We start from the raw sequence: 24,864 nt of genomic DNA, 5'->3' as shown, positions 1-24,864 counted from the left end.
GTTAGACCTCTAACTATAAAATATTTGAAAGGAAATATTGGCAGAACACTTTTCCATCTAAATTTTATAGGTATCTTCAATGACACAAATTCAATTGTACAGACAACAAAAACAAAAATAAAACAATGGGACTACATCAAAATGAAATACTTCTGCAATGCAAAAGAACCCACCACCCAAATAGACTCCTTATAGAATGGGAGATATTTGTATATCATACATCAGACAAAAAGCTAATAGCCAAAATATATAAAGAACTCACCAAACTTAGCAACAACAACAAGAAAAAACCTAAGTAATTCCATACAAAGGTGTGGAGAGGATATGAACAGAATATTTACCAAAGAAGAGATCCAAAAAGCCAACAGATATATGAAAAATGCTTCAAGTCATTGTCAGAGAAATGCAAATAAAGACAACAATAAGATACTACTTCATTTCTGTAAGAATGGTACTAAATGTATTCTTCAATTTACGTGCTATCTTTTTCAAAACAAATACAAAAAAAAATTTTTTTAATGGTGACTGAGAGACAATAAATTCCAGTGTCACTTTTGTTATCAGGAAGCAAATGTCCTCCTGTCAAAATCTCAAACAGGAACAAACAATTTAAGAATATAAGGCCCAGAAATACTTGCTTTGTCATGTACATAGCCCAGGTTTTAAAGCAAGCTTCTATGCTGTAGTGTTTTTCTATGTGACTGTCTTATCTCTGTTTATCTGAAGTTGTGAAGCCTGGTGATAAAGAAAATAAAAGTAAAAAAAGAATGAAGACAGGAGAGCTTTCAATTTAAATAAAATTTTGTCATATTTTCAACAAATTTACACAATGTTGTATGTCAACTCTTTGTTTAGCTAAAAAAACTTTAAAGAAAAATAGATATCTTTTTTTTTCTTTTTTCATGTAACTGAGAATTCTGTCTAAAACTGGAGTATTTAAACCTAGGCACACTTGCATTTTAGTGAATATAGTAAGAATTATACTGCTTATTTAAATATGTTTTAGTATATAGTTAATTTAAAACAACTATAAATCAAAACTGACTTTTATAAAAATCACTTTGTGATTCACAAAGCAAACTTGGAAATAATAATAATTATAAATTTTAGTTTTTCAGTTAAGTAAAGGAGATCAGATAAATATTTCCCATTTTCTAATCAAATGTGAATTTCAATTGCTTAGCAAAAGCATTGGTGTTAATTTTTTTTTCTGGTAATAGAAATTATATCAGTTTGTTAAATTATCACTATTTAGAACCATCAACTGTGTACTAATTCTTAAGTCTAAATTTTCCTTGTGGAACATAAAAGATATTTTCCATTGGTGTGGCCCTAAAAACTTCATGGCATTTTTGCAATTGAATGTATACTCAGTCTAACATATGCTATTCAAGTTATTTCATATTTTAATATGATTCCAGGACAGCAACCCTTACTAGCTATATTTATAAGCAATATCATACATCAATCTTTAATGAAATATATAGAAATGTCACTTCTCTTCATCAAATATGACCTCACAACTACTGTGCTTGAAAGCCAAAGGGCTTTTGAGCTATTTCCATAATCTTCAAGAAATCAATCTTACATAAAACTGAAGGAAAACATCGAATGTCATTGAGCAATAAAAGTCTATTCTGTCAGTGTCCTACCTCTGAGCAGAAGCCTTAGGATGCTTTCCTTCCAGTTTCCTCACCAACGCCACTGTCAGCTGTTCTGTCTCCCCAAGGGAGCCTTCTGGCAACAGACAGGTGTCTAAAGATTCTGGCAGTCGCTTTGGATGAGGGATACTGATACTTTGTTTCAAATCCTAATCAGTGAAATATAAGGATAATTGGGTTTCATTTCATATATATACAAACTGTACATTTCAACAATGACATTAATAACAACAGTAATAATAACCACAACAGTGAAACCAGGGCAACAAAAGGGAAAAAAAAAAAAAAACAGCCTCCAGGAGATTCATGGTGCAGGCACCAAGTCCCAGCACTAACCCTGAAGGCAAAAAAGACAAAAAAATTAGAAAATTAATTCAAACTGTACATGACAAAACTTAGCACTGCACTTCATTTCTTCTTTACTTCTTTTTTTATTTATTTATCTAATTTATCAAGCACTGCTCAGCTCTGATTTATGGTATTGCTGGGGACAAAACCTGGACCTCTGGCGCCCAAGACATGAACATCTATAACACTACCAAGGGCACTATCTCCCTCATCCCCAGAATTGTACTTTTCATGGTTTCTTCAATCTTCTTCATTTAGCACATAAATCATCTTTAAGTGATCAGAACAAAAGACAGTTCTAAGAAGCTAATGTGTTATCTATTTAATGAAATGTTTATATAGATACTTATATAAACATGAATACGCTTTTATTTTATGTGTGATTTAAAACACCAGTAACATTAGGGTGTGAATTTGTACTTGCCTTCTAAAAACAACTTCAATGTTTTTCTCCTTTGAAACTGAATTTGAGAGATCTATTTCTGTCTTGCCTCTGGCTCACTACACTGACCTCTTCTGCTAAGTTGCTGCCATGTAGCTGATGATCTGAGGTCCAGGCACCCTGGTCAATGTGATACTCTGTTTGGGTCACATCCAGTTGTGCATTTAGCTCCTCTAGGTAGGTCAAAACAAACTGAGGATAAGCCTGTTGGAAAGGAAAAAATAAAAAATAGTATCAATCTTATTAGCAACTGCCAGAATTCTATGCAACAAAAATGATGGGAGAATAAAGCAAAGTACTCGTAAAAAGGTGGTCTGACTAGTAAATTGCACACTTTATTATCAATTTCAAGTCAAAATCAAGCCAAGGTTTGTTTTTTGTTTTTTTTTTTTTAAACCAGAGCATTGTTCATCTTTGGCTTATGGTGGTGCAGAGGATTGAACCAGAGAATTTGGAGCCTAGACACAAGAGTCTTTGAACCTAGGACTTCATAATGGTTTTTTGCAGAACCATTATGCTATCTCCCCTTCCCTAGCCCAGACTCTAATAATAAAATTTCTATATGTTTAATCTGAGCAAGGTTACCTGTTTTCTAATCTTCACTCTTAAATAAAAAAGATTAAAATATCAAAGTCATAGAGGTCGGGCCATAGAGCAGCAGGTTAAGTATACATGGTGTAAAACAAAAGGACCTGAGTAAGGATGCCAGTTCTGAGCCCCTGCTCCCCACCTGCAGGGGGTTGGCTTCACAAGTGGTGAAGCAGGTCTGCAGGTGTCTATCTTTCTCTCCCCCTCTCCGTCTACCCCACCTCTCTCCATTTCTCTCTGTCCTATCCAACAACAATGACATCAATAACAACAATAATAATAACTACAACAACGATAAAACAAGGGCAACAAAAGGGAAAAAATAGCCTCCGGGAGCAGTGAATTCCTGGTGCAGGCACCGAGCCCCAGCAGTAACCCTGGAGGCAAAAAAAAAAAAAAATCAAAGTCATCTTACACATTATTAATAACTAAAATGTACTGAACTATTTTTAGATAGAAAATACTTGAGACATAACGCATATACATAATGTGCAGTTACTGTATTGGAGGTATTCAGTTCTAATGTGTGAGCTCAACCAAGTGCACAGCCTGGACCCTAGGAGTATTCAGTTCTGTTATCAAAAGTAAGGAAACAAACTGGATGGATGAAATTCATTGGTTGCAATAATCATAGGTTAAGTTAATAATCTGAGAATTTTAAGTAGAGTATGTATCTATGAATAGAAGAATGCAACAAACAGGAGTTGTGATTCATTAAATAACAACAAACAACAAATACTTATAGGACAGTTAATATAAATGAAGCATGTGGGACACAAAAAAATCATGAGATGTTTTATTGGCGATCTACTACTGACTCATTCTTCATTGTCCATCAGATCCACTAAGGAATAAGGAAAACTGATGCAATGCAGAGAGAGGATATATCAGTATTATGTAGATTCCGTTCAAATTTGGTCCTTCCTCCCACTTGCCCCATAAGTATGTTAAACTAGCCATCTTTCATTCTATATATATTTTTTCTGTGTTATAAACTGATTTGACACATCATGATATGAATGTTCAAATTTTGTTTCTACACCTTTCTACTCCATAACTTCCAGAATAATCTAGCTAGGAGCATAGTTGGAGATTACCATTAAATCAAAGTCATTACCCGCAAGACAGTATACTTACATTTTAATCCTCGCAATAGCCCTTTGTAATAGTTGCTCTTTATGTGCCCATTTAATATTTATTTATTTTCCCTTTTTGTTGCCCTTATTGTTTTTTACTGTTGTTGTAGTTGTTGTTGTATTGATGTCATTGTTGTTAGACAGGACAGAGAGAAATGGAGAGAGAAGGGGAAGACAGAGAGGGGAAGAGAAAAACAGACACCTGCAGACCTGCTTCACCCCCTGTGAAGCAACTTCTCTGCAGGTGGGGATCTGGGGGCTCGTACCGGGATCTTTACGCCAGTCCTTGAGCTTCATGCCACATATGCTTAACTTGCTGTGCTACTGCCCGTCTCCCTATGTGGCCATTTTAAAGATGAGGGAACAGATAAAACTTGCCTAGTGCCAACCAGATTATTTCCTAACATGCAAAACATACCTCAAGCATAATATTAACTTCTTGGTGTGGAACTAAGGTTATTGTAACAAAATCATGAGATTTAAGTGAATAATTAAAAGGCAATGAGGTCTTAATATTGTCTGCAAAGGGGCCAGGTAGTGGCATACCTCGTAGAGCACATACATTATAGAGCATAAGGACCTGGGTTCAAGCCCCTGATCCTCATCTGCAGGAAAGAAGTTTCAAGAGCAGTAAAACTTCTGCAGATGTGTCTCCTACTCTTACTCTCTGCCTCCCCATTTCCCTTCTCAATTTCTCTGTCTCTATCCAAAATAAATAAATAAAATATATTAAAATACATATTGTCTATAAAAATATGAAATTGTTTGCAACACAAAAGTCTTTATTTTAATGTATATTTTTTCTTTTGTCACTGTTGTTTGATGAAGCCTCCTACACTGAAAAAATAACTTCTTTTTAGATGAAATGGCAATTGTTTAATGGAAATAATATAACTATCTTTTTTGAAGTGAAAAGAGGAATGGTTAACTTTACAAACAATATAAGAGAAAAATCCTCACCCATGCAAAGCAATATCAAATCCACTAATGTATTTAAGAGCGTTCACTATAATTTATCACTGACACTTAGTTCTTATATGTCACAATCTGTTCTAAATACTTAAAATTCTAGTGTTAGTATTTCCAATTCACAGACAAAGAATATGGAGCCTAGAAAGGTTAAATGATTTGCGTAAGGTCGTACAGCTAATAAGTGGTAGAACCAAGATTAGTTTTTAACACACTAGAGCAACAATTCTTTTTCTTGATGAGTGGAATGAGTTTCATTTATAATCCAGCTGCAAATAATTATCAAATTATCCTTCATTTTATCCTTAACTAAATGGATATAGCTTTAAATATGACTAAATTTAGAGCTAATCAAAAATTTCTACACTAGAAAAAGAATGGGGTTTCTCACTAGTAAATAGTTTTGCTCTGGGAATCTAGACTACTTGCAATAAAAATCAGTTATTGTGTTTGAAAATGAAACTTTCACATTTTAGAATAAACATCTTTTAAAAACAACTTACCTGGGACCAGGCAGTGGTGCACATAGTATAATGTACAAGGATCAGGGTTCGAGCCCCTATAACCCAGCTATAGGAGGGCCACTGCATGAGCAGAGAAGCAAGTCTGCAGGTGTTTTTATCTTTCTCTCTATCTCCCTTTTCCTCTCAATTTCCCTCTGTTCTATCAAATACAGTCAACAGAATTTATATCCCTTTCCCATATTAGGGAGCTACTCTCTTCCCTGATCCAGCTTTCTGTTCGTTTTCCAGCCATGACATCATCTCCCTAGACAATAACTTGGATCCACCTGCATATCCGATTTCAAGCTCAGGTAAAAAACAAACAAACAAAAACTAGTATAGCCATAGGCCCTTTGGAATATAACTAAAATATATGCCTACTAACTATCTACAGAACAGAGACTACCCCCAACTCTTCATCTGCACTATTCCAGCCTTTATATTCATGATTAGTCAACAATTTGTATGGCTTTGTATGTTAACTCTCTTTTCAGCCATCAGATTTGAGATTATGCCAACCAGACTTCCCTGGACAGACAACCCCACCAATATGTCCTGGAGCTCTGCTTCCCCAGAGGCCCACCCCACTAGGGAGAGAGGCAGGCTGGGAGTATGGTTCAACTTTTCAACGCCCATGTTTGACAGGGTAGTAATTACAGAAGCCAGACCTTCCACCTTCTGCATCCCACAAAGACCTTGGGTCCATACTCCCAGAGGGTTAAAGAATAGGAAAGCTATTAGGGGAGGAGATGGGATATGGAGATCTGTTGGTGGGAATTGTGTGGAGTTTTATCCCTCTTATCCTATGGTTTTGTCAATGTCTCCATTTTATAAATAAATAAATAAATAAATAAATAAATAAATAAATAAATAAATAATAAAATAGAAAAAAATAGCCACCCAGAGCTATGGAATTGTAGAGCCATGGTAAACCTGGGGACAATTAAAATATATACATATAAACCTCCTCACCTACTTCCTATTATAGTTCTCTCACTCACTCCAAAGCTAACCTTAGCAAAGCAAGGACTGCAAAAGCTGAATAAGGGCAAGAGATTGGTATACCTTAATGATGAATCTTTAGTCACTATCAGGCCATTCCACCAGCTGGGGCTGTATTCAGTGAGTCCTGAGATTCCCAAACAGACATGATGGGCCTAGACCTCAAATAAATCCCTCTCTCCATTACCGGTCATTTCTATCAGGAACAACAAAAAGACTCCTTTATGGGCCCCCATAGGACCTTGCCCTCAGCTTGGATCAACAATGGTGGAGAATGTTTCATTCTCTAAAGGGAGGCTGGACAACACACTCTATGCTACACCTGAGGAAGATGGGTTGATATTGGGGCAACTTGGAATGTTCCTACTTATGACCACAGAATGTGAGCTCAGTTCTACAGGGATGCAAAGGTCACACAGGGTCCTAAGCTGAACATGGGCCCCAGATCACATCAAATTGATGGGGTTTATAGTCAACAATATTTATACCCCTTTTCCATATTAGGGAGCTACTCTCTTCCCTGATCCAGATTTCTGTCCCTTTTCCAGCCATGACATCATCTCCCCAGACAATAACTTGGATCCACCTGCATATTAGATTTCAGGCTCAGGGAAAAAAAAAACTAGTATAGCCACAGGCCCTTTGGAATATAATTAAAATATGTCTACTAGCTATCTACAAAATGGAGGACTTCCACTACTCTTATTTTTCATAAAGATGTATACGCATCACATTTATCATCAAACTGATAAGTTTCTACACACTCTACTAAGTTGTAGAATAATTTACACACCATACATTAAGCAAAATCTTGATAACCAAATAGGTAAAAGCTCACAAACCTGAGTAACAAAAGACTAACAACCTCATTTTTAAAAATAGGGAAAGGACATGAACATACTCTACACAAAAGTAGACATCCAGATAGCCAACAGACATGAAAAACAAAAATGGCCAGACATTGCTTATCAGAGAAATGCAAACAATGACAACAATGTGATGCGACTTTATGCCTGTGAGAATTCATACATCATAAAAGACAGAAACAAGTGCTAATGAGGCTGTGGGGAGAAAGGTACCCCTTTACACTGTTGGTGGTCATGTAAATTGATCCATATCCTGTGGAAAACAGTCTGGGGATTTCTCTGGAAATCAGAAATGAACCTACCCTATGATCTCATAATTCCTTTCCTAGGGATTTATACAAAGGAAAAAAGCTATTATACACACACACACACACACACACAATGAACTACTACTCAGCTATAAAAAATTGATAATTTTTTTTCCTTTGCTACATCTTTAACATTGTTAGGAATAATGTTAATGGAGATAAAGCAGTGAGGTTACCTCACTTATAGGTAGAATTTAAGTAACAAGAAGATAAAGGGAAAACACAATGAAATTTGGACTAGTTGATGTCTACTGCAGCAGATTCAAGGAATCTAAAGCAGGGGAAGTCAGAGGGGTTGAGATGGAACACAATGACAAGTGAGTGGCTATGTTGTGATACTATATACAGTGGAATAATATCCAGCTTTTAAGGGAAAAAAAATCTAGGAACAGGAAAACCTTGGGAAAAAAGTTATGATTCTGATTATCAAAGAAATGCAAATAAAGACAATAACTAAATACCATTTCATTCTTGTGAGAATGTCATACATCAGAAACAATAGCAACAACAAATGATGGAGAAGTTGTGGGAACAAAGGAACCCTCCTGCACTGTAGATGGGAATGTAAATGGGTCCAACCCCTGTGGAGAGCAGTCTGGAAAACTCTCAAAAGAATAGAAAGGGACCTACCTTATAACCCAGTAACCTCTCTCCTGGGGATATAACCTAAGGAAACAAACACATTCACCCAAAGATATCTGTGTACACCTATATTCATAGGAGCACAATTTGTAATAGTCCAAACTAGGAAGCAACCTAAGTTCCCAACAACAGATGAGTGGCTAAGAAAGTTGTAGTATATATATTGGGCCCACAATGTAATGCTACTCAGCTATTAAGAATGATATATTCCATGGAAACACCTAGAATTGCCAAAACCATCTTAAGGAAAAGAAACAGAAATGGAGGCATCACACTCCCAGACCTTAAACTATATTATAAAGCCATCATCATCAAAACAGCATGGTACTGGAACAAAAATAGGCACACAGACCAGTGGAACAGAATTGAAAGCCCAGAAATAAATCCCCACACCTATGGACATCTAATCTTTGATAAGGGGGTCCAAAGCATTAAATGGAAAAAGGAGGCTCTCTTCAATAAATGGTGCTGGGAAAACTGGGTTGTAACATGCAGAAGAATGAAATGGAACCACCTTATCTCACCAGAAACAAAAATCAACTCCAAATGGATCAAAGACCTGGATGTCAGACCAGAAACAATCAAATACTTAGAGGAAAACTAATCACCAAAATATATAAAGAGCTCAGCAAACTTAGCACCAAAAAAGCAAATGACCCCACCCAAAAATGGGCAGAGGGTATGAACAAAACATTCACCTCAGAGGAGATCCAAAAGGCTAACAAACACATGAAAAACTGCTTTAGGTCACTGATTGTCAGAGAAATGCAAATTAAGACAACACTAAGATACCACCTCACTCCTGTAAGAATGGCATACATCAAAAAGGACAGCAGCAACAAATACTGGAGAGGTTGTGGGGACAGAGGAACCCTTTTACATTGCTAGTGGGAATGTAAATTGGTACAGCCTCTGTGGAGAGCAGTCTGGAGAACTCTCAGAAGGCTAGACATGGACCTTCCATATGATCCAGTAATTCCTCTCCTGGGGTTATAGCCCAAGGACTCCATAACACCCAACCAAAAAGAGGTGTGTACTCCTATGTTCATAGCAGCACAATTCATAATAGCTGAAACCTGGAAGCAACCCAGGTGCCCAACAACAGATGAGTGGCTGAGAAAGCTGTGGTATATATACACAATGGAATACTATGCAGCTATCAAAAACAATGAACCCACCTTCTCTGACCCATCTTGGACAGAGCTAGAAGGAATTATGTTAAGTGAGCTAAGTCAGAAAGATAAAGATGAGTATGGGATGATCCCACTCATCAACAGAAGTTGAGTAAGAAGATCTGAAAGGGAAACTAAAAGCAGGACCTGATCAAATTTTAAGTAGGGCACCAAAGTAAAGCCCTGTGGTGAGGGGTAGACATGCAGCTTCCTGGGACAGTGGGAGGTGGGAGTGGGTGGAAGGGATGGGTCACAGTCTTTTGGTGGTAGGAATGGTGTTTATGTACACTCTTAGTAAAATGTAGTCATATAAATCACTAGTTAATTAATACGAGGGGGGAAATTAATTGTATGTCTTGAAGTTTTTCAAAACACAAACTGAATCTTTTCAATATACAGCCCTATGGTTTTGTTAATTAATCCTTTCTTAAATAAAAAATTTAAAAAATTTTTTCACTTTCACTCAACTTGGATGGATCTTAAAGGAATCATATTAAGTAAGATAAGCCAAAAAAAGAAGGATGGATATGGAATGATCTCACTCGTGGACAGAAGTTGAGAAATAAGAACAGAAATGGGAAACATAAAGTAAAAGTTGGGCTGGGTTTACTGTACTGGACCAAAGCAAAAGACCTTGGAAAAGGAGGACAAGGAGCAGTGTGGAAGGCTGAGATTTTCAGGTCCTGCTACATGATAAAACCAAGTTGGGGGGTGAGAGTGTTTTGCAGACATCTAAGTTAGTGAGATGAGAAACTGTACCCATGTGCTAACAACTGTACTGTAAATCATTAACCTCCTAATTGTTTTTTAAAGATGTAACTACTTAGTCCTTACCTTAGAATAAATGCAGCCATCAGTTCCAAACAGCCACTTCTGAGAATCCTCTCCATTATTCCTGTGGTGAAAATTTAATTTAGAGATTAACAATTTTTCCTACACTAAAGCATTTCATAGGTTTCAGTTAAAATAACCCTTTTCCATAAAATCTAGAATGAGTTACTAAATAGTCCATCATTATAAAAGCTATTTGCACAACTAAAATCATTCCTAAAGCAACCAATTTTATCGGTAACCCAAGTGGTGGTGAACTCATCACCTAAGGTCCCAGAGTGGAAACACTTGAATTCCCCCATCGATATGATGGGCCTAGACGACTCCTCCTTCTCCTTCCCCTTCCCCTTCCCCTTCCCCTTCCCCTTCCCCTTCCCCTTCCCCTTCCCCTTCCCCTTCCCCTTCTCCTTCTCCTTCTCCTTCTCCTTCTCCTTCTCCTTCTCCTTCTCCTTCTCCTTCTCCTTCTCCTTCCTTCTCCTTCTCCTCCTTTTCTCTTTCTCCTTCTCCTCCTCCTCCTCCTCTTCCTCCTCTTCCTTCTCCTCCTCCTCCTCCTCCTCCTCCTCCTCATCCTCCTTCTTCTCCTTTTTTAATTTATCTGTTTATTTTAGAGTGGTTAAAGTGGTAAATTTGATGCTACCTATACTTTAAATTTTTTTTTTTAGTGATTTAATAGTGATTCACAAGATTGTAGGGTGAGAGGGGTACAATTCCATAAAATTCCCACTACCAGAGCCCTATAGACCCTCTCCTCTATTGGAAGTTTCCCTATTCTTTTGCCCTCTGGGAATATGGACCAGAAATTTTTATGGGTATGCAGAAGGTGGGAGGTCTGGCTTCTGTAATTGCTTCTCCACTGGCTATGGGCATTGACAGGTTTCAAGTGACAAATTGAGAGCAAGATCCTGTAGGGGTCTAGACTTCTAATAGATCCCTCTCTCCTACCATCACTGGTCACATTCATTTGGAATGTCATCATAAGTCCCTTTAGGGGCTTCTTCAGGCATGTACCCTCACTGAGAACTGTTGGTATTCTTCGTGTTGGTTTGGCCCCCTTCCCCCTACCTCTGAGAGAAATGGTTTTGTCCTTGCTAGTTTCAGGCCCCTCTTTCTCCCCACCCCCTATGCTAAGGACGTCCAGAGTCCCAGCAGCAGAGGCAGAGAAAGAATGATGGGTGAAGCACATGGTGTGGTGATTTGCCCCACAATTCACCTTTGTGGTGAATAAAGATTAAACTGCAGCTTCTCAGCCCAGCTGTGTGTCCTAGAGTCTGTCTCTGTCTACCACCGCGATGCTAGCCCAGCCTGCTGGAGCCTCCGAAACATTAACAACAAATGGCGCCCACATGGACCTGACCTGCACATCTCTCAGATAAGTGAAGACAATTTGGCTACCTATGTACTATGGCCTTCTCTTCTGCTTGTGAAGAGATCTCCAAAGGCCTCTGCCCTTTCTTCACGAGACTGTTTTGCTGTTTCTGGAACATTTACCTCTGGACCACCCTGTGGTTTCTGCCCAACACCAGTCCGCTAGAGCCCAACGCCAGCCCGCATGAGCCGGCTTTCCGCCTCATGGTGCGGGGCAACGGGCATGGGCTCCCTCCACGCTGCTTGGCCGACATGGCAGGGCCATGGGGTAGGGCCGTGGCAGCCTATCATGGCCACCACCCCGGGGCCTTCTGCAAGGCTGGCCTGCCCGCCCTTGTGCTATGAAGTCTGAACAGATCCCGGACCACCCGGAGACCGTGGGCTCCCTGCTGAAACTGGGCCCCCTGGCTGAGATCCTCAGCTCGGGTCTGAAGGCAGACGAGCTAGAATATGCAGAGATTCATGCAGAGATCACAACCCACAATTCCTAGAAGTGAAGCTTCCCAAGAGGCCACTGCTGGACAACACACTCCCCGAACGGCTAAGACAGTACAGATCTGAATTCGTGTTTGAAATGACGTCTTCGTAACAAAAGTTTCTCTCCTTGTGTATTGAAGACCATGTGTATGTGTGTGTTTAAAGTTTGGTAACATTAACTTTAAGGTTAAAAATATAACTTTAAGGCTATATTCTTACCAAACAGAGTTAAATGAAAAAAGGTTTTCAACGTAATTCTCATAAAGATAAAATTAACTTACATTTAAAGTCTGAGGTAAAAATTAGTTTAAATATCAATATATTTTAACTAAGTTGGTAAAAAAAAAAAAAAAAAACCTGCGCACACCTAGGGTGTGTCTCCATCTTGAATGGGTGTAACAAAAGGTTAAAAAGACATTGTTGATATGTAAAACTCTCAAATTCCTTCTCAATTAGAAACGTTAGATTGTGCTATGGTTATGCTAATAATTCTCATGCCTGAGGCCTTTTTTCTTTCTATGGTTCATGTTTGCCTTTCCACATTTTATTGTTTAAACTGTAAATAGCCTTAGAATCGTGCTGGAAGAGACTTCTAATTGTAACAGAGTTATCAATTGTGGTAAACTTCTAACCTGCTACAAGTTTTCTTTCATAAGTAAGTGAATTGCAGCTGTCAAGTTCTCTACAGAAAAGCAGAATTCCGATGGCTGACATTCCCCATCAAGACAGACATACAACAATTCACCCCCTGGCAATTCTTCGGTGGACATCTGCTTTGGACTTCTATCGGACTCACTGGTACACCTCGGACACTTTGCACAAAACTAGCAGCTTCCCCTTATGCTGCTGGGTTTCTCAAAGACTGACTGCAGCCATGCCTTGGGACTCTAGGCCTCACCCTCCCCCCATGCTAGAAAATGCCCGTTGAGGCAAGTACGCCCCCCAGAGGCAGGAAATGTTTTTTTTAAGCTGATAAAGTTTTGCCCACAGAGGCAAAAATGGCCCCCTCAGGCCTTCCCTTGGCAGCACACTGGTTCTTGTTACTCGCTTACCTGTTTCTCCATGTTTGTGCCAGTTTGTTTTTTTTGAAAATGCCTGTACGATATAGGTTTCTGTTCACCCCACACCCCTGATACTGTGGTCATTTAGTTAAAAAGAAAAGGGGGAATATGTTGTTATTCTTCGTGTTGGTTTGGCCCCCTTCCCCCTACCTCAGAGAAATGGTTTGGTCCTTGCTAGTTTCGGGCCCCTCTTTCTCCCGCCCCCTATACTAAGGACATCCAGAGTCCCAGCAGCAGGGGCGGAGAAAGAATGATGGGGGAATCACATGGTGTGGTGATTTGCCCATTTGTGAATAAAGATTAAACTGCAGCTTCTCAGCCCAGCCATGTGTCCCCGAGTCTGTCTCTGTCTACCACCACGATGCTAGCCTGGCTAGCTGGAGCCCCCAAAACATTAACAGCAGAGAACTAGCAATGGTAGAGACTGCCCCATTCATCAAAGGGAGGTTAGGTCATCCTACCCTGCCACCTGAGGAAGACTAGTTCTGAAATGAGTGCAGCCTAGAATGTTCCCAATTGTGACCATGAACAATGAGCTCCGTCTGATAGAGACTCAGAAGTTGTACAGGCTCTGGTGCAAAATATGAATATATAGGGGCGCTGGGTTAGATCAATGTGGTAAAGTTAATTGAATTTATATATTTTCTTCAAATTTGTGAGCAACTCTCTACCCTAATCCTGCTTACTCTCAACTCTGATACCATTTTTCCAGAAGATATTTCTAGTCTACTCCCATGTTAGCTATCAATCTCAAGCAAAGATTACTAAGATATAAGCTCCTATGAACATATCAAAAACGTACTTCCTAGCCGCCTTCCACCCCAATGTCCCTACTTTCATCTGCTGTATTCCTACTTCATGGTTCCTGTTAATTAAACATTTTGTCCTACTTTCCATCTTACTGTCTTTCAGCCACCAAGTTCCAGATACTACTATGATTCCATCTTGAATTCCCTGTGCAGATGACTTCACCAATGCTTCCTAGAACCTCAACTTTTCAGAGCCCTAACTAACTAGGGAAAGATAGAAACAGGCTGGGTATATGGATCAACCTACCAACACCCATGTCCAGCATAGAAGCAATTGAAGAAGCCAGAACTCCCACCTTCTGCACCAAAAAATATTTTTGATCCATACTCCCAGAGGGGTAAATCATAGGGGAAGTAAATAAAAAGGCTTTGTACTCCCATTCTCCCAGGAACCTAAGTGTCACCAGCAATCTTGTTTTTATACCAGCAATGAAAAGGAAGTAAATCTGGAAAACACCACAGGAAGCTAGGCACTGTTTCTCTTGTCTGAGAGAAAAGAGAAAAAAAAGGAAAGACACCCAGAAGTAGTAACAGGAGAGGGGTGATTTTGAAAGGAAATGAAGGTGAGATCATTAAAAAATATTGGAGAAAATCTATGTATATACATAGATTTAAACATATGGTTATAGAATCAGCCTATATCAGTGTCCTAGGGAGAACTACTGCAGTTTCCAGTGGAGGGAATGGGACACAGAACTCTGGGGATGAGAACTATATAGAATTATGCCCCTATTATCTTAAAATTTTGTAAAATCAGTATTTAAATGATTAATTAAAAAAGTGGTGGTAGAGATAGTAGAGAAAGAGAGTTTGTGAGAGTGTGAGTGTGTGTGTGTGTGTGTGTGTGTGTGTGTGTTCAATCAATAGTGTTATTTTAGGGAATAATTGGGAAACTGATGATCCTTCCTAGCCGACTGAATCCACATGGATCCCAGTCACTTTCAAAGCCAGCAACAAGCAGACATCAGGCTCAACCTGACGCTGTTGACTGGCTACGGAAGAAGGGCAAACGCTAGAAGAAGAAGGGAATAATTGGAATATAACAGCTTTATAGAATAAGTAGAATAAAAATAGATGGCTTGTAGACTTTCTGTGAGACAGACAAAATCACTTAATAAAGTATAAGGATTAATTAATGTAATGGAAGATATAATAGGGAGTGAGGAATATTAGGCATCTGAAGAAGAGTCAGATAGTTTTATTACAAAATACAGGATTTTATAAGCAAAGTTTGAGTAAGAAAGAAAAATTAAAATGTGATGAAGTTAATCACACCTAAATTAACTAATAATATGCACTCACCTTCTTCACCTTATCTTGGATGGAGTTTGAAGGAATCACGCTAAGTGAGATCAGCCAGAAAGAGATGTGGGAAAATATGAAGGGCTTATAATATTCAATAAAAAATTCACATGAAACATCTTTCAAGGAATAACTGACTCCTAATTATCTATGCACTGAAAAATCTCATTCTTTATCTTTTTTATTAGTGATTTAATAATGGTCGACAAGATTGTGTGATAAGAAGGGTACAATTGTATACAATTACCACCACCAGAGTTCCATATCCCATCCCCTCCATTGGAAGCTTCCTTATTCTTTATCCCTTTGGGAATATGGCCCCAAATTCTTTATGGAGAGCAGAAGGTGGGAGGTCTGGCTTCTGTAATTGCTTCTCCACTAGATATAGGTGTTGAGCGGTCAATTCATGCCTCTAGCCTGTTTCTATTTTTCCCTAGTTGGGTAGGGCTCTGGGGAGGTAGGGTTCCAGGACTCATTTGGTAGCATCTGAAACTTGGTGGCATTTGCTTTTCCTTTGGCCTTTTCAGCTGCTTTTTGCTGGTTTATTGATGAGTTATAATATTCCACCATGGTTCCTCTTTGTCCCCTGCTCTATATTAATCTCCTACAGGCCTGAAAATTCTGCTTCCACTTGGAATTCTCAGTATTTGAATCAGCTTTTTGTGGAAAATTTGTCTAGTTGCTGCCTTCAAATTGCCATCTTAATCCTCCAGCCCAGACCACTCAGTGAAGATATCCTTGCCTAGTTCCCACTGTACAGAGGGAAAAAAATGAAATGAAGAAAGATGTAGTGGACTGGTCATATTGTCAAAGAAGATACAAGAACCAAAAAAGATTTCAGCCCAACATATTCTCAATTAGATTGAGATTTTTGTGTGTACCTGAAGATTATTATTCTAACTTGTGCAAATTGAAAATTAAAATGAATTGATTCACTGGGTACAACTTGATAATAATTTCAATGATTCAAACACTATTATGAACATAAATATTCTTGTATAATTTTGTGAAGATAAACATTAGTTTCATACTATTACAAAGTCTTGGGGCCAGGCGGTGACACACCTGGTTAAGTGTACACATGACAGTATTCAAGGACTGAGGATCAAGCCCCTGGTCCCCACCTTCAGGGGGAATGCTTCACAAGTGCTGAAGCAGGGCTGCAGGTGTCTCTCTGTTTCTTTCCTTTTCTACTTCACCCTCCCTTCATAATTTCTCTCAGTCTCTATCCATTAATAAACAAATAAGCAAAAAATATTTTTAAAAAACTCCTGAGATGCTGAAAAACAAACTCTATAAACCATTGAATGAAAAAAATAACCAAAAGCATTGCTAGCTTAAGGCTCTTGATTTCCAGTTAATAACTATATCTCTTGAAGAAGAAAAAGAAGAAGTTTCACCAGTGCTAAAGCAGGGCTATAGGTGTCTCTCTTTTTCTTTCCCTATTTTCCCCTAGCAAGTCAGGGCATTATTTATGTTCTCACTAAAAACGTAATGTGTTCTGGAATGACTGGTATTAAAAGAAAATGAAAATCTAGTGCTGGCCATTTTTTTCCCCAAAATGACTAGAAATATATACCTTTGGGTGGGATAGTGACATACTCAGTTGAGCACACACTTTACCATGCACAAGGATCTGGGTTCAATCTCCTGGTCCTTACCTGCAGGGGGGTAAGTTTTATGAGTGGTGAGGTTATGCTGTGTTGGTATGCATGAGACCCCTTCTGTTTCATTTGGTATAAATCCCCCCTGCTTAACACTATTCTATTGCATTCTATTTACATAACCACTGTTAACAAGCACCACCCTCCCTCCAGGGCATTGGTGGTTCAGTGATAGGATTCTCGCCTGCTCCGCCCCCTCCTTGTCACACTCTGATTGTCACCAGTCACTTTTCTCTCCACCCTCTCTATGTCACATCCTGTTTCCACCCTACTTGGCAAGTATATATAAAGACAGCATTGTGAGTTTTAGAGTACCTTGAGTTCAGCTTACCTCATCTTAGATTGTGCTGCACCCTGCATGAATAAAGAGATACTGCCTACAGCTCAACCATGAGTCCCTGGTCGTCTGTTACCCGCCCGTGAAGCCAGCCCGGCGAAAACAACATAACCCGGCGAAAACAACATTACCCGTCGAAAACAACAATGCTGCAGGTATCACGTTGTCTCTTCCTCTTTGATTCCCTCTTCTATCTCAGTTTCTGTCTCCATCCAACAAATAAATACATTTTTAAAATTTTCTCGTAAAAAATAGTTTTTTTTTTGTGTGTGTGTGTGTGTGTGAGTAATCAATTTTCTACAAACAGAATCTATGGCTTTTCAGTTTTAAACTCCCATAATCTAGCCTCTCTGTATTTACGGAAATATAGGGGTGTGTGTGTGTGTGTGTGTGTGTGTGTGTGTGTGTGTGTGTGTGTTTAACTAGTCTATGAACTTGACATTGAAGGCCATATCTTATATATCTACAGTTTCTAGAATGAAGCAAATGACCTTAATTTGATTAGTTTGCTGTGTAATCTCCAAAATACCTTCTAAAACAAAGAATCTTTGATTTGAAATATGTAATTTTGATAATTTTTTATTTTAGAAACCACTTAGTAGAAACATCATCAGTCTGTCTTTCATCCACTCTTAGTCAGATGCACATTACAGATTTAAAAGACAGGTGTATAAGCACTCACTATACTGAACAAGAATACAATGAGTAACACCAAATGAGACATAACTGAACTAATGAGGCATGATATGTTTACAATATTCCTTGTGAGTTGTCAGGTTGCTACTTTAATCTTATTTCTATAATTTTTAGCATATGAAAGACTAGGCCTTGATTCATATCTTTTGTTAATATCATATTACACTACTAGGAAAAAAATTTTTTCACCTGTAGAAGTTGCTGACACATGATGGTATTTATAATAAAATATGCTTGTGGTTTTTTTAAAGTAAGTCTTACAAGCACTTCAGATGCCCTGAAGAAGATAAATGTATCTGACAGTATCTAACCAAAGGTCAGGTAAGCAGGAAGATCCTGGTTCTTATAACTTTCCTAAAAAGGAAGTGTAACTTCACAGTTAATGGGAACCTCTAGTTTTTCAATTTTTCTGGCATTCTAGTCCACCTTGCAGTAAATTTTATCCTCAGAAAAGAAGTTGTGTTGATATAAAGTTAGTCTTTATTTACAAAGGAATTCTCTCTCTCTCTTTCTCTCTCTCTCTCTCTCTCTCATTTTGCCTATTCTTCTTCTCTTTTTCTCCCTCTCTATTTCTCTTCCTTTCTAAAGTAAGCAAGTTCCTTTTAGGTAAATAGAGATGTTTAAATACCTCACCTGTATAGTCTTTCAGCTTGTGAATATCTAAAGTTTTATTTTGCTTTGATATTTGAAAGATATGTTTATTGGAGGAGGTTCCAATATTAACAAGGCATTTTATTCCTTCTAGTATTTTTTGATAGAATTTTTTTAAATATTTATTTTATTTATTTATTCCCTTTTGTTGCCCTTGTTTTGTTGTTGTAGTTATGATTGATGTCGTCGTTGTTGGATAGGACAGAGTGAAATGGAGAGAGGAGGGGAAGACAGACAGGAGGAGAGAAAGATAGACACCTGCAGACCTGCTTCACCGCCTGTGAAGCGACTCCCCTGCAGGTAGGGAGCTGGGGTTCAAACCGGGATCCTTATGTCGGTCCTTGTGCTTTGAGCCACCTGCACTTAACCCGCTACGCTACAGACGACTCCCTCCTTCTAGTATTTTAAACATTGTTCCACAGTCTTCCTACTTGAATTATTGTCAACAAGAAATCCATTATCTGCTTTTGTTCTTGTTTTACATAACTCAATTTTTAGTTTTTACTTTTCAGATTTTTATCACTAAAGAGGGTCAGATAACTAATGCCCTGTGGTGGAGGAAAAGGATGGCTTGGTAGAGAGTGCAGTGCACTGACACTTACCTTGTGGAAATGATACTGAATGATACTTGTAGCCCACTGGCAATTGTCTGACTGAACTTTGACCTACAAACAATATAATGTTGTCGCTAAGAGTATTCAAAAGAGTCTGATTGGTTTGGGATTTGCTTGGGTTTGGATTGCTACTTAACAGCTTAGACCATATTATTTTGCATTAAGTGACGATTTTCTCTGTCTTCAGTTTCCTCATCTATAAGGGTAATACTGATACAAATTTTGCCAAGTTGCTACTATCTTGGCTAAATGTGTTCTTGTAAGGATTAAATGTGATAATACAAAATAAATTAGGATAGTATCTAATTCATTTTTTTTGGTGGAATAAGTTAGTCTGAATTTACACCTAGAATGTGGATCACACCATTGTGTGACATTCTAAGAGTTTTTGAGAGAGACTTCCAGAGGCGGAGCTACAAGCAGCAGCAGATCACTTTCTCTCCTCTACTCTCCTCTCCCGGATCAACTAGGAATACCAAAGGAGACCACCCGGGACCAAAACAAGACAGGACTAGAATGACCACAAGAACCCACTAAATCACCGGTGAGTACAACACATGTGGCTGATGACAGAGAGGGGAGAGGAGTGTAAGGAGAGATTAAGTGACTGCTAACAGTCCAGCAGTTTATCAGTTGAGACACCACCTCCAGTCTGCTCCACCAACAAGGGGACAGATTAAGGGAGGGAAGGACTCCCCAGAGACTCACCAAGTGCAACTCTGAGTCCCCATTGCTACTGCCCTCAGAATCTGGAGCAGCAACAGGGAGGGACACCGGGGGACAGAGCTCTAACCAGGAAATTCAGGAGAAGACCTATACCTTGGTGGCATAGCTGAGGGGCTCTGAAGGTCTCTTTGCATAACCACTGGATTATCTCTGCCACACCCTGCTTTATCTCTTGGTCAGGAGTCAGTGATTAAGCTAAGAAGCCTATTTATACTTAAAAAGCCCTCAGGTTCCCATAGCCTACAGGGAAGGAAAAAAAAGAAGAAAAAGAGGCTTTTAAACCACTGAGCTCCAACTCAGGGATTAAAATACTATTGAAACAACTGTTAACTTCCACCACTGTGAACTCTTTAATTAACTTACTTAGACACAAGTCAATCCAGGCAATAGTGATCAGTAATTAGAAAAGTACTGATAAAAGGAACTCATAACATAATATATAAAATGGTTAAAACAACAAGAAGAAATATTGGAGAATCGAACCAGGACAAGAGTCCAGCTAAAAGTCCTTCAGAGGGTGAAGCACAAAATAACGAGTTCAACATCCAAACATTAGCTAAGGAAATAATAACAGGAGTAAGAAAAGAATTTGAAAAAATTGTAATCAGAAATACAGGAACAACAAATGAGACTATGGAAGAAAATACTAATTATCTCATCGTTATTAGAGAGCTGAAAGCTGAAATAGCTAAGCGAAGAACACAACTAGCTGAACAAGCTAAAACAGTATCAGGACAGGGCAAAAAAATAGATGAACTTCAGAAAACAGTAGAGGGCAGAGAGAATAGAATCAATGAGGCTGAAGACAGAATTAGCAAGATTGAGGATGAATTAGAGACAACTAAAAAAGAAGTAAGAGATCTCAAAAAGAGACTAATAGATGCTGAAAACAACAACAGAGTCCAATGGGATGACTTCAAAAGAAACAATATACACATTATTGGCATAGCAGAGGAAGAAAGAGAAGGAGAAGAAGAAAACATTTTCCAGGCCATAATAGGTGAAAACTTCTCTAGTCTAGACAGCATCAAAGACATAAAGATTCAAGAATCCCAGAGGGTCCCAAAAAGAATTAACCCAGACTTAAAGACACCAAGACATATCATACTTAGAATGGAAAGGAATAAGGATAAAGAAAGGATCCTGAAGGCTGCAAGAGAAAAACAAAGAGTCACCTACAAAGGAAAACCCATAAGATTAGAGGCAGACTTCTCCATACAAACACTACAGGCCAGAAGAGAATGACAAGATATCTATCGAGTGCTCAATGAGAAAGGCTTTCAACGAAGAATACTATATCCTGCTAGACTGCCATTCAGACTAGATGGAGGCATCAAAACCTTCTCAGACAAGCAACAGTTGAAGGAATCAACTATCACCAAGCCTGCCCTGAAAGAAGTTCTGAAAGGTCTCCTATAAACAATCAGACCACCACAAATAGGACATATATCAAAACACTCTAAAACTCTACAAGAATGGCATTAAAATATCTTCAATCTTTGATATCAATAAATGTCAATGGCCTGAATTCACCTATTAAAAGACACAGAGTAGGAAGATGGATCAGAAAACACAACCCAACAATAAGCTGTCTACAGGAAACCCACCTAACTCAACAAGACAAACACAGACTTAAAGTGAAAGGATGGAAAACTATCATCCAAGCCAATGGCCCACAAAAAAGGGCAGGAACAGCTATTCTCATATCTGACACGATAGACTTTAAAATAGATAAGATTAAAAAAGATAGGAATGGACACTACTTAATGCTCACAGGATCAGTCAATCAAGAGGACTTAACAATTATTAACATCTATGCACCCAATGAGAAGTTACCTAAATGCATCAAATGTCTACTGAGAGAGCCACAGCAATATATTAACAGTAACCCAATCATAGTGGGAGACTTCAAGACCCCACTCTCTCAACTTGACAGATCATCCAGGCAGAAAATCAATAAAGACATAAGGGAGCTAAATGAAGAGATAAACTAGAACTATTGGACCTTTTCAGAGTCATTCATCCCAAGAAACTGGAATACACATTTTACTCAAATCCACATGGGTCATTCTCAAGGATAGACCATATATTAGGCCACAAAGACAGCATCAGCCAATTCAAGAGCATTGAAATCATCCCAAGCATCTTCTCAGACCACAGTGGAATTAAACTAACACTTAACAATCAACAAAAGATTAGTAACAGTCCCAAAATGTGGAATCTCATCAGTACACTTCTTAACAACTTCTGGGTCAAAGAGGAAATAAAGGAAGAAATCAAAGTGTTTTGAGACTTCAATGAAAATTAAGACACAAGCTATCAAAATATTTGGGACACAGCTGGAGCAGTACTAAGAGGGAAGTTCATAGCTATACAAGCACACATTAGGAAACAAGAAAAAGCACAAATAAACAGCCTGATTGCACATCTTAAAGACCTAGAAGAAGAAGAACAAAGGAACCCAAAAGCAACCAGAAGGACAGAAATCACTAAAGTTAGGGCAGAAATAAATAACATTGAGAATAAGAAAACCATACAAAAGATCAACGAAAGTAAATGTTGGTACTTCGAAAGAGTAAACAAAATTGACAAAACTTTAGCCAGACTCAAAACAAAAAAGGGAGAAGACCCAAATAAATCGGATACTAAATGAAAGAGGAGATATCACAACAGACACCGCAGAAATTCAGCATATCATGCGAGGCTTCTATGAACAACTATATGCCACCAAGCTAGAGAACCTGGAAGAAATGGACGATTTCCTAGATGCCTACCAACTTCCAAAACTAAGTAAAGAGAAAATGGATAACATGAACAGGCCCATCACAGCTAATGAAATTGAATCAGTTATCAAAAATCTCCCCAAAAATAAAAGTCCTGGACCAGATGGTTTTACAAATGAATTCTACAAAACCTTCAAAGAAGAACTAATACCTCTACTTTTAAAAGTCTTCCAGAAGATTGAAGACACAGAAATACACCCTGCCAGCTTCTATGAAGCCAACATCATTCTGATACCAAAAGCAGACAGGGACACAACCAATAAAGAAAACTACAGACCAATATCTCTGATGAACATAGATACAAAAATATTGAACAAAATTCTAGCCAACCGGATACAGCAGTATATCAAAAAGATTGTTCATCATGACCAAGTGGGGTTTATCCCAGGCATGCAAGGTTGGTTTAATATACGTAAATCAATCAATGTGATCCACCACATCAAGAAAAGCAAGACCAAAAACCACATGGTCATATCAATAGATGCAGAGAAAGCCTTTGACAAAATACAATATCCCTTTCTGATCAAAACACTACAAAAAATGGGAATAGATGGAAAATTCTTCAAGATAGTGGAGTCTATATATAGCAAACCTACAGCCAACATCATACTCAATGGTGAAAAACTGGAAGCATTTCCACTCAGATCAGGTACTAGACAGGGATGCCCACTATCATCATTACTATTCAACATAGTGTTGGAAGTTCTTGCCATAGTAATCAGGCAGGTGCAAGGAATTAAAGCGATACAGATTGGAAGAGAAGAAGTCAAACTCTCCTTATCTGCAGATGACATGATAGTATACATGGAAAAACCTAAGGAATCCAGCAAGAAGCTTTTGGAAATCATCAGGCAATACAGTAAGGTGTCAGTCTATAAAATTAACATTCAAAAGTCAGTGGTATTCCTCTATGCAAACACTAAGTTAGAAGAAATTGAAATCCAGAAATCAATTCCTTTTACTATAGCAACAAAAACAATAAAATATCTAGGAGTAAACCTAACCAAAGAAGTGAAAGACTTGTATACTGAAAATTATGAGTCACTACTCAAAGAAATTGAAAAAGACACAAAGAAGTGGAAAGATATTCCATGTTCATGGGTTGGATGAATTAACATCATCAAAATGAATATATTACCCAGAGCCATCTACAAATTTAATGCTATCCCCATCAAGATCCCAAGCACATTTTTTAGGAGAATAGAAAAAATGCTACAAATGTTTATCTGGAATCAGAAAAGACCTAGAATTGCCAAAACAATCTTGAGAAGAAAGAACAGAACCAGAGGCATCACACTCCCATATTTCAAACTGTATTATAAGGCCATTGTCATCAAAACTGCTTGGTACTGGAAGATGAATAGACACACTGACCAGTGGACTAGAATTGAGAGCTCATAAATGAGGCCCCACACCTATGGACATCTAATCTTTGGCAAAGGTGCCCAGACTACTAAATGGGGAAAGCAGAGTCTCTTCAACAAATGGTGTTGTAAACAATGGATTGAAACATGCAGAAGCATGAAACTGAATCACTGTATTTCACCAAATACAAAAGTAAATTCCAAGTGGATCAAGGACTTGGATGTTAGACCAGAAATTATCAGATACCTAGAGGAAAATATTGGCAGAACTCTTTTCTGCATAAATTTTAAAGACATTTTCAATGAAACGAATCCAATTACAAAAAAGACTAAGGCAAGTATAAACCTATGGGACTACATCAAACTAAAAATCTTCTTCATAGCAAAATAAACCACTACCCAAACCAAGAGACCCCTCACAGAGTGGGAGAAGATCTTTACATGCCATACATCAGATAAGAGTTTAATAACCAACATATATAAAGAGCTTGCCAGACTCAACAACAAGACAACAAATAACCCCATCCAAAAAATGGGGGAAGGACAT

The 24,864-nt window shown here is 38.3% G+C and overlaps 1 protein-coding gene across 1 annotated transcript in view; it reads right to left on the bottom strand.

Moving 5' to 3' along the window:
* The window catches only part of LOC103126329 (doublecortin domain-containing protein 1), a 295,249-nt gene that overhangs the window by 248,429 nt on the left and 21,956 nt on the right, over positions 1 to 24,864 (bottom strand). The window contains exons 5-7 of the mRNA XM_060176649.1: positions 10,472 to 10,532; positions 2,521 to 2,655; positions 1,653 to 1,810 (exon numbers count right to left, since the gene is read on the bottom strand). Of these exons, the coding sequence (XP_060032632.1) occupies positions 1,653 to 1,810; positions 2,521 to 2,655; positions 10,472 to 10,532 (354 nt within the window). The remainder of the gene's footprint in view (positions 1 to 1,652; positions 1,811 to 2,520; positions 2,656 to 10,471; positions 10,533 to 24,864) is intronic.

This window comes from Erinaceus europaeus, chromosome 17, assembly GCF_950295315.1.
Source record: "Erinaceus europaeus chromosome 17, mEriEur2.1, whole genome shotgun sequence".
In the NCBI taxonomy this organism is placed as follows: domain Eukaryota; kingdom Metazoa; phylum Chordata; class Mammalia; order Eulipotyphla; family Erinaceidae; genus Erinaceus; species Erinaceus europaeus.
This window is presented reverse-complemented; position numbering and strand designations above follow the sequence as displayed.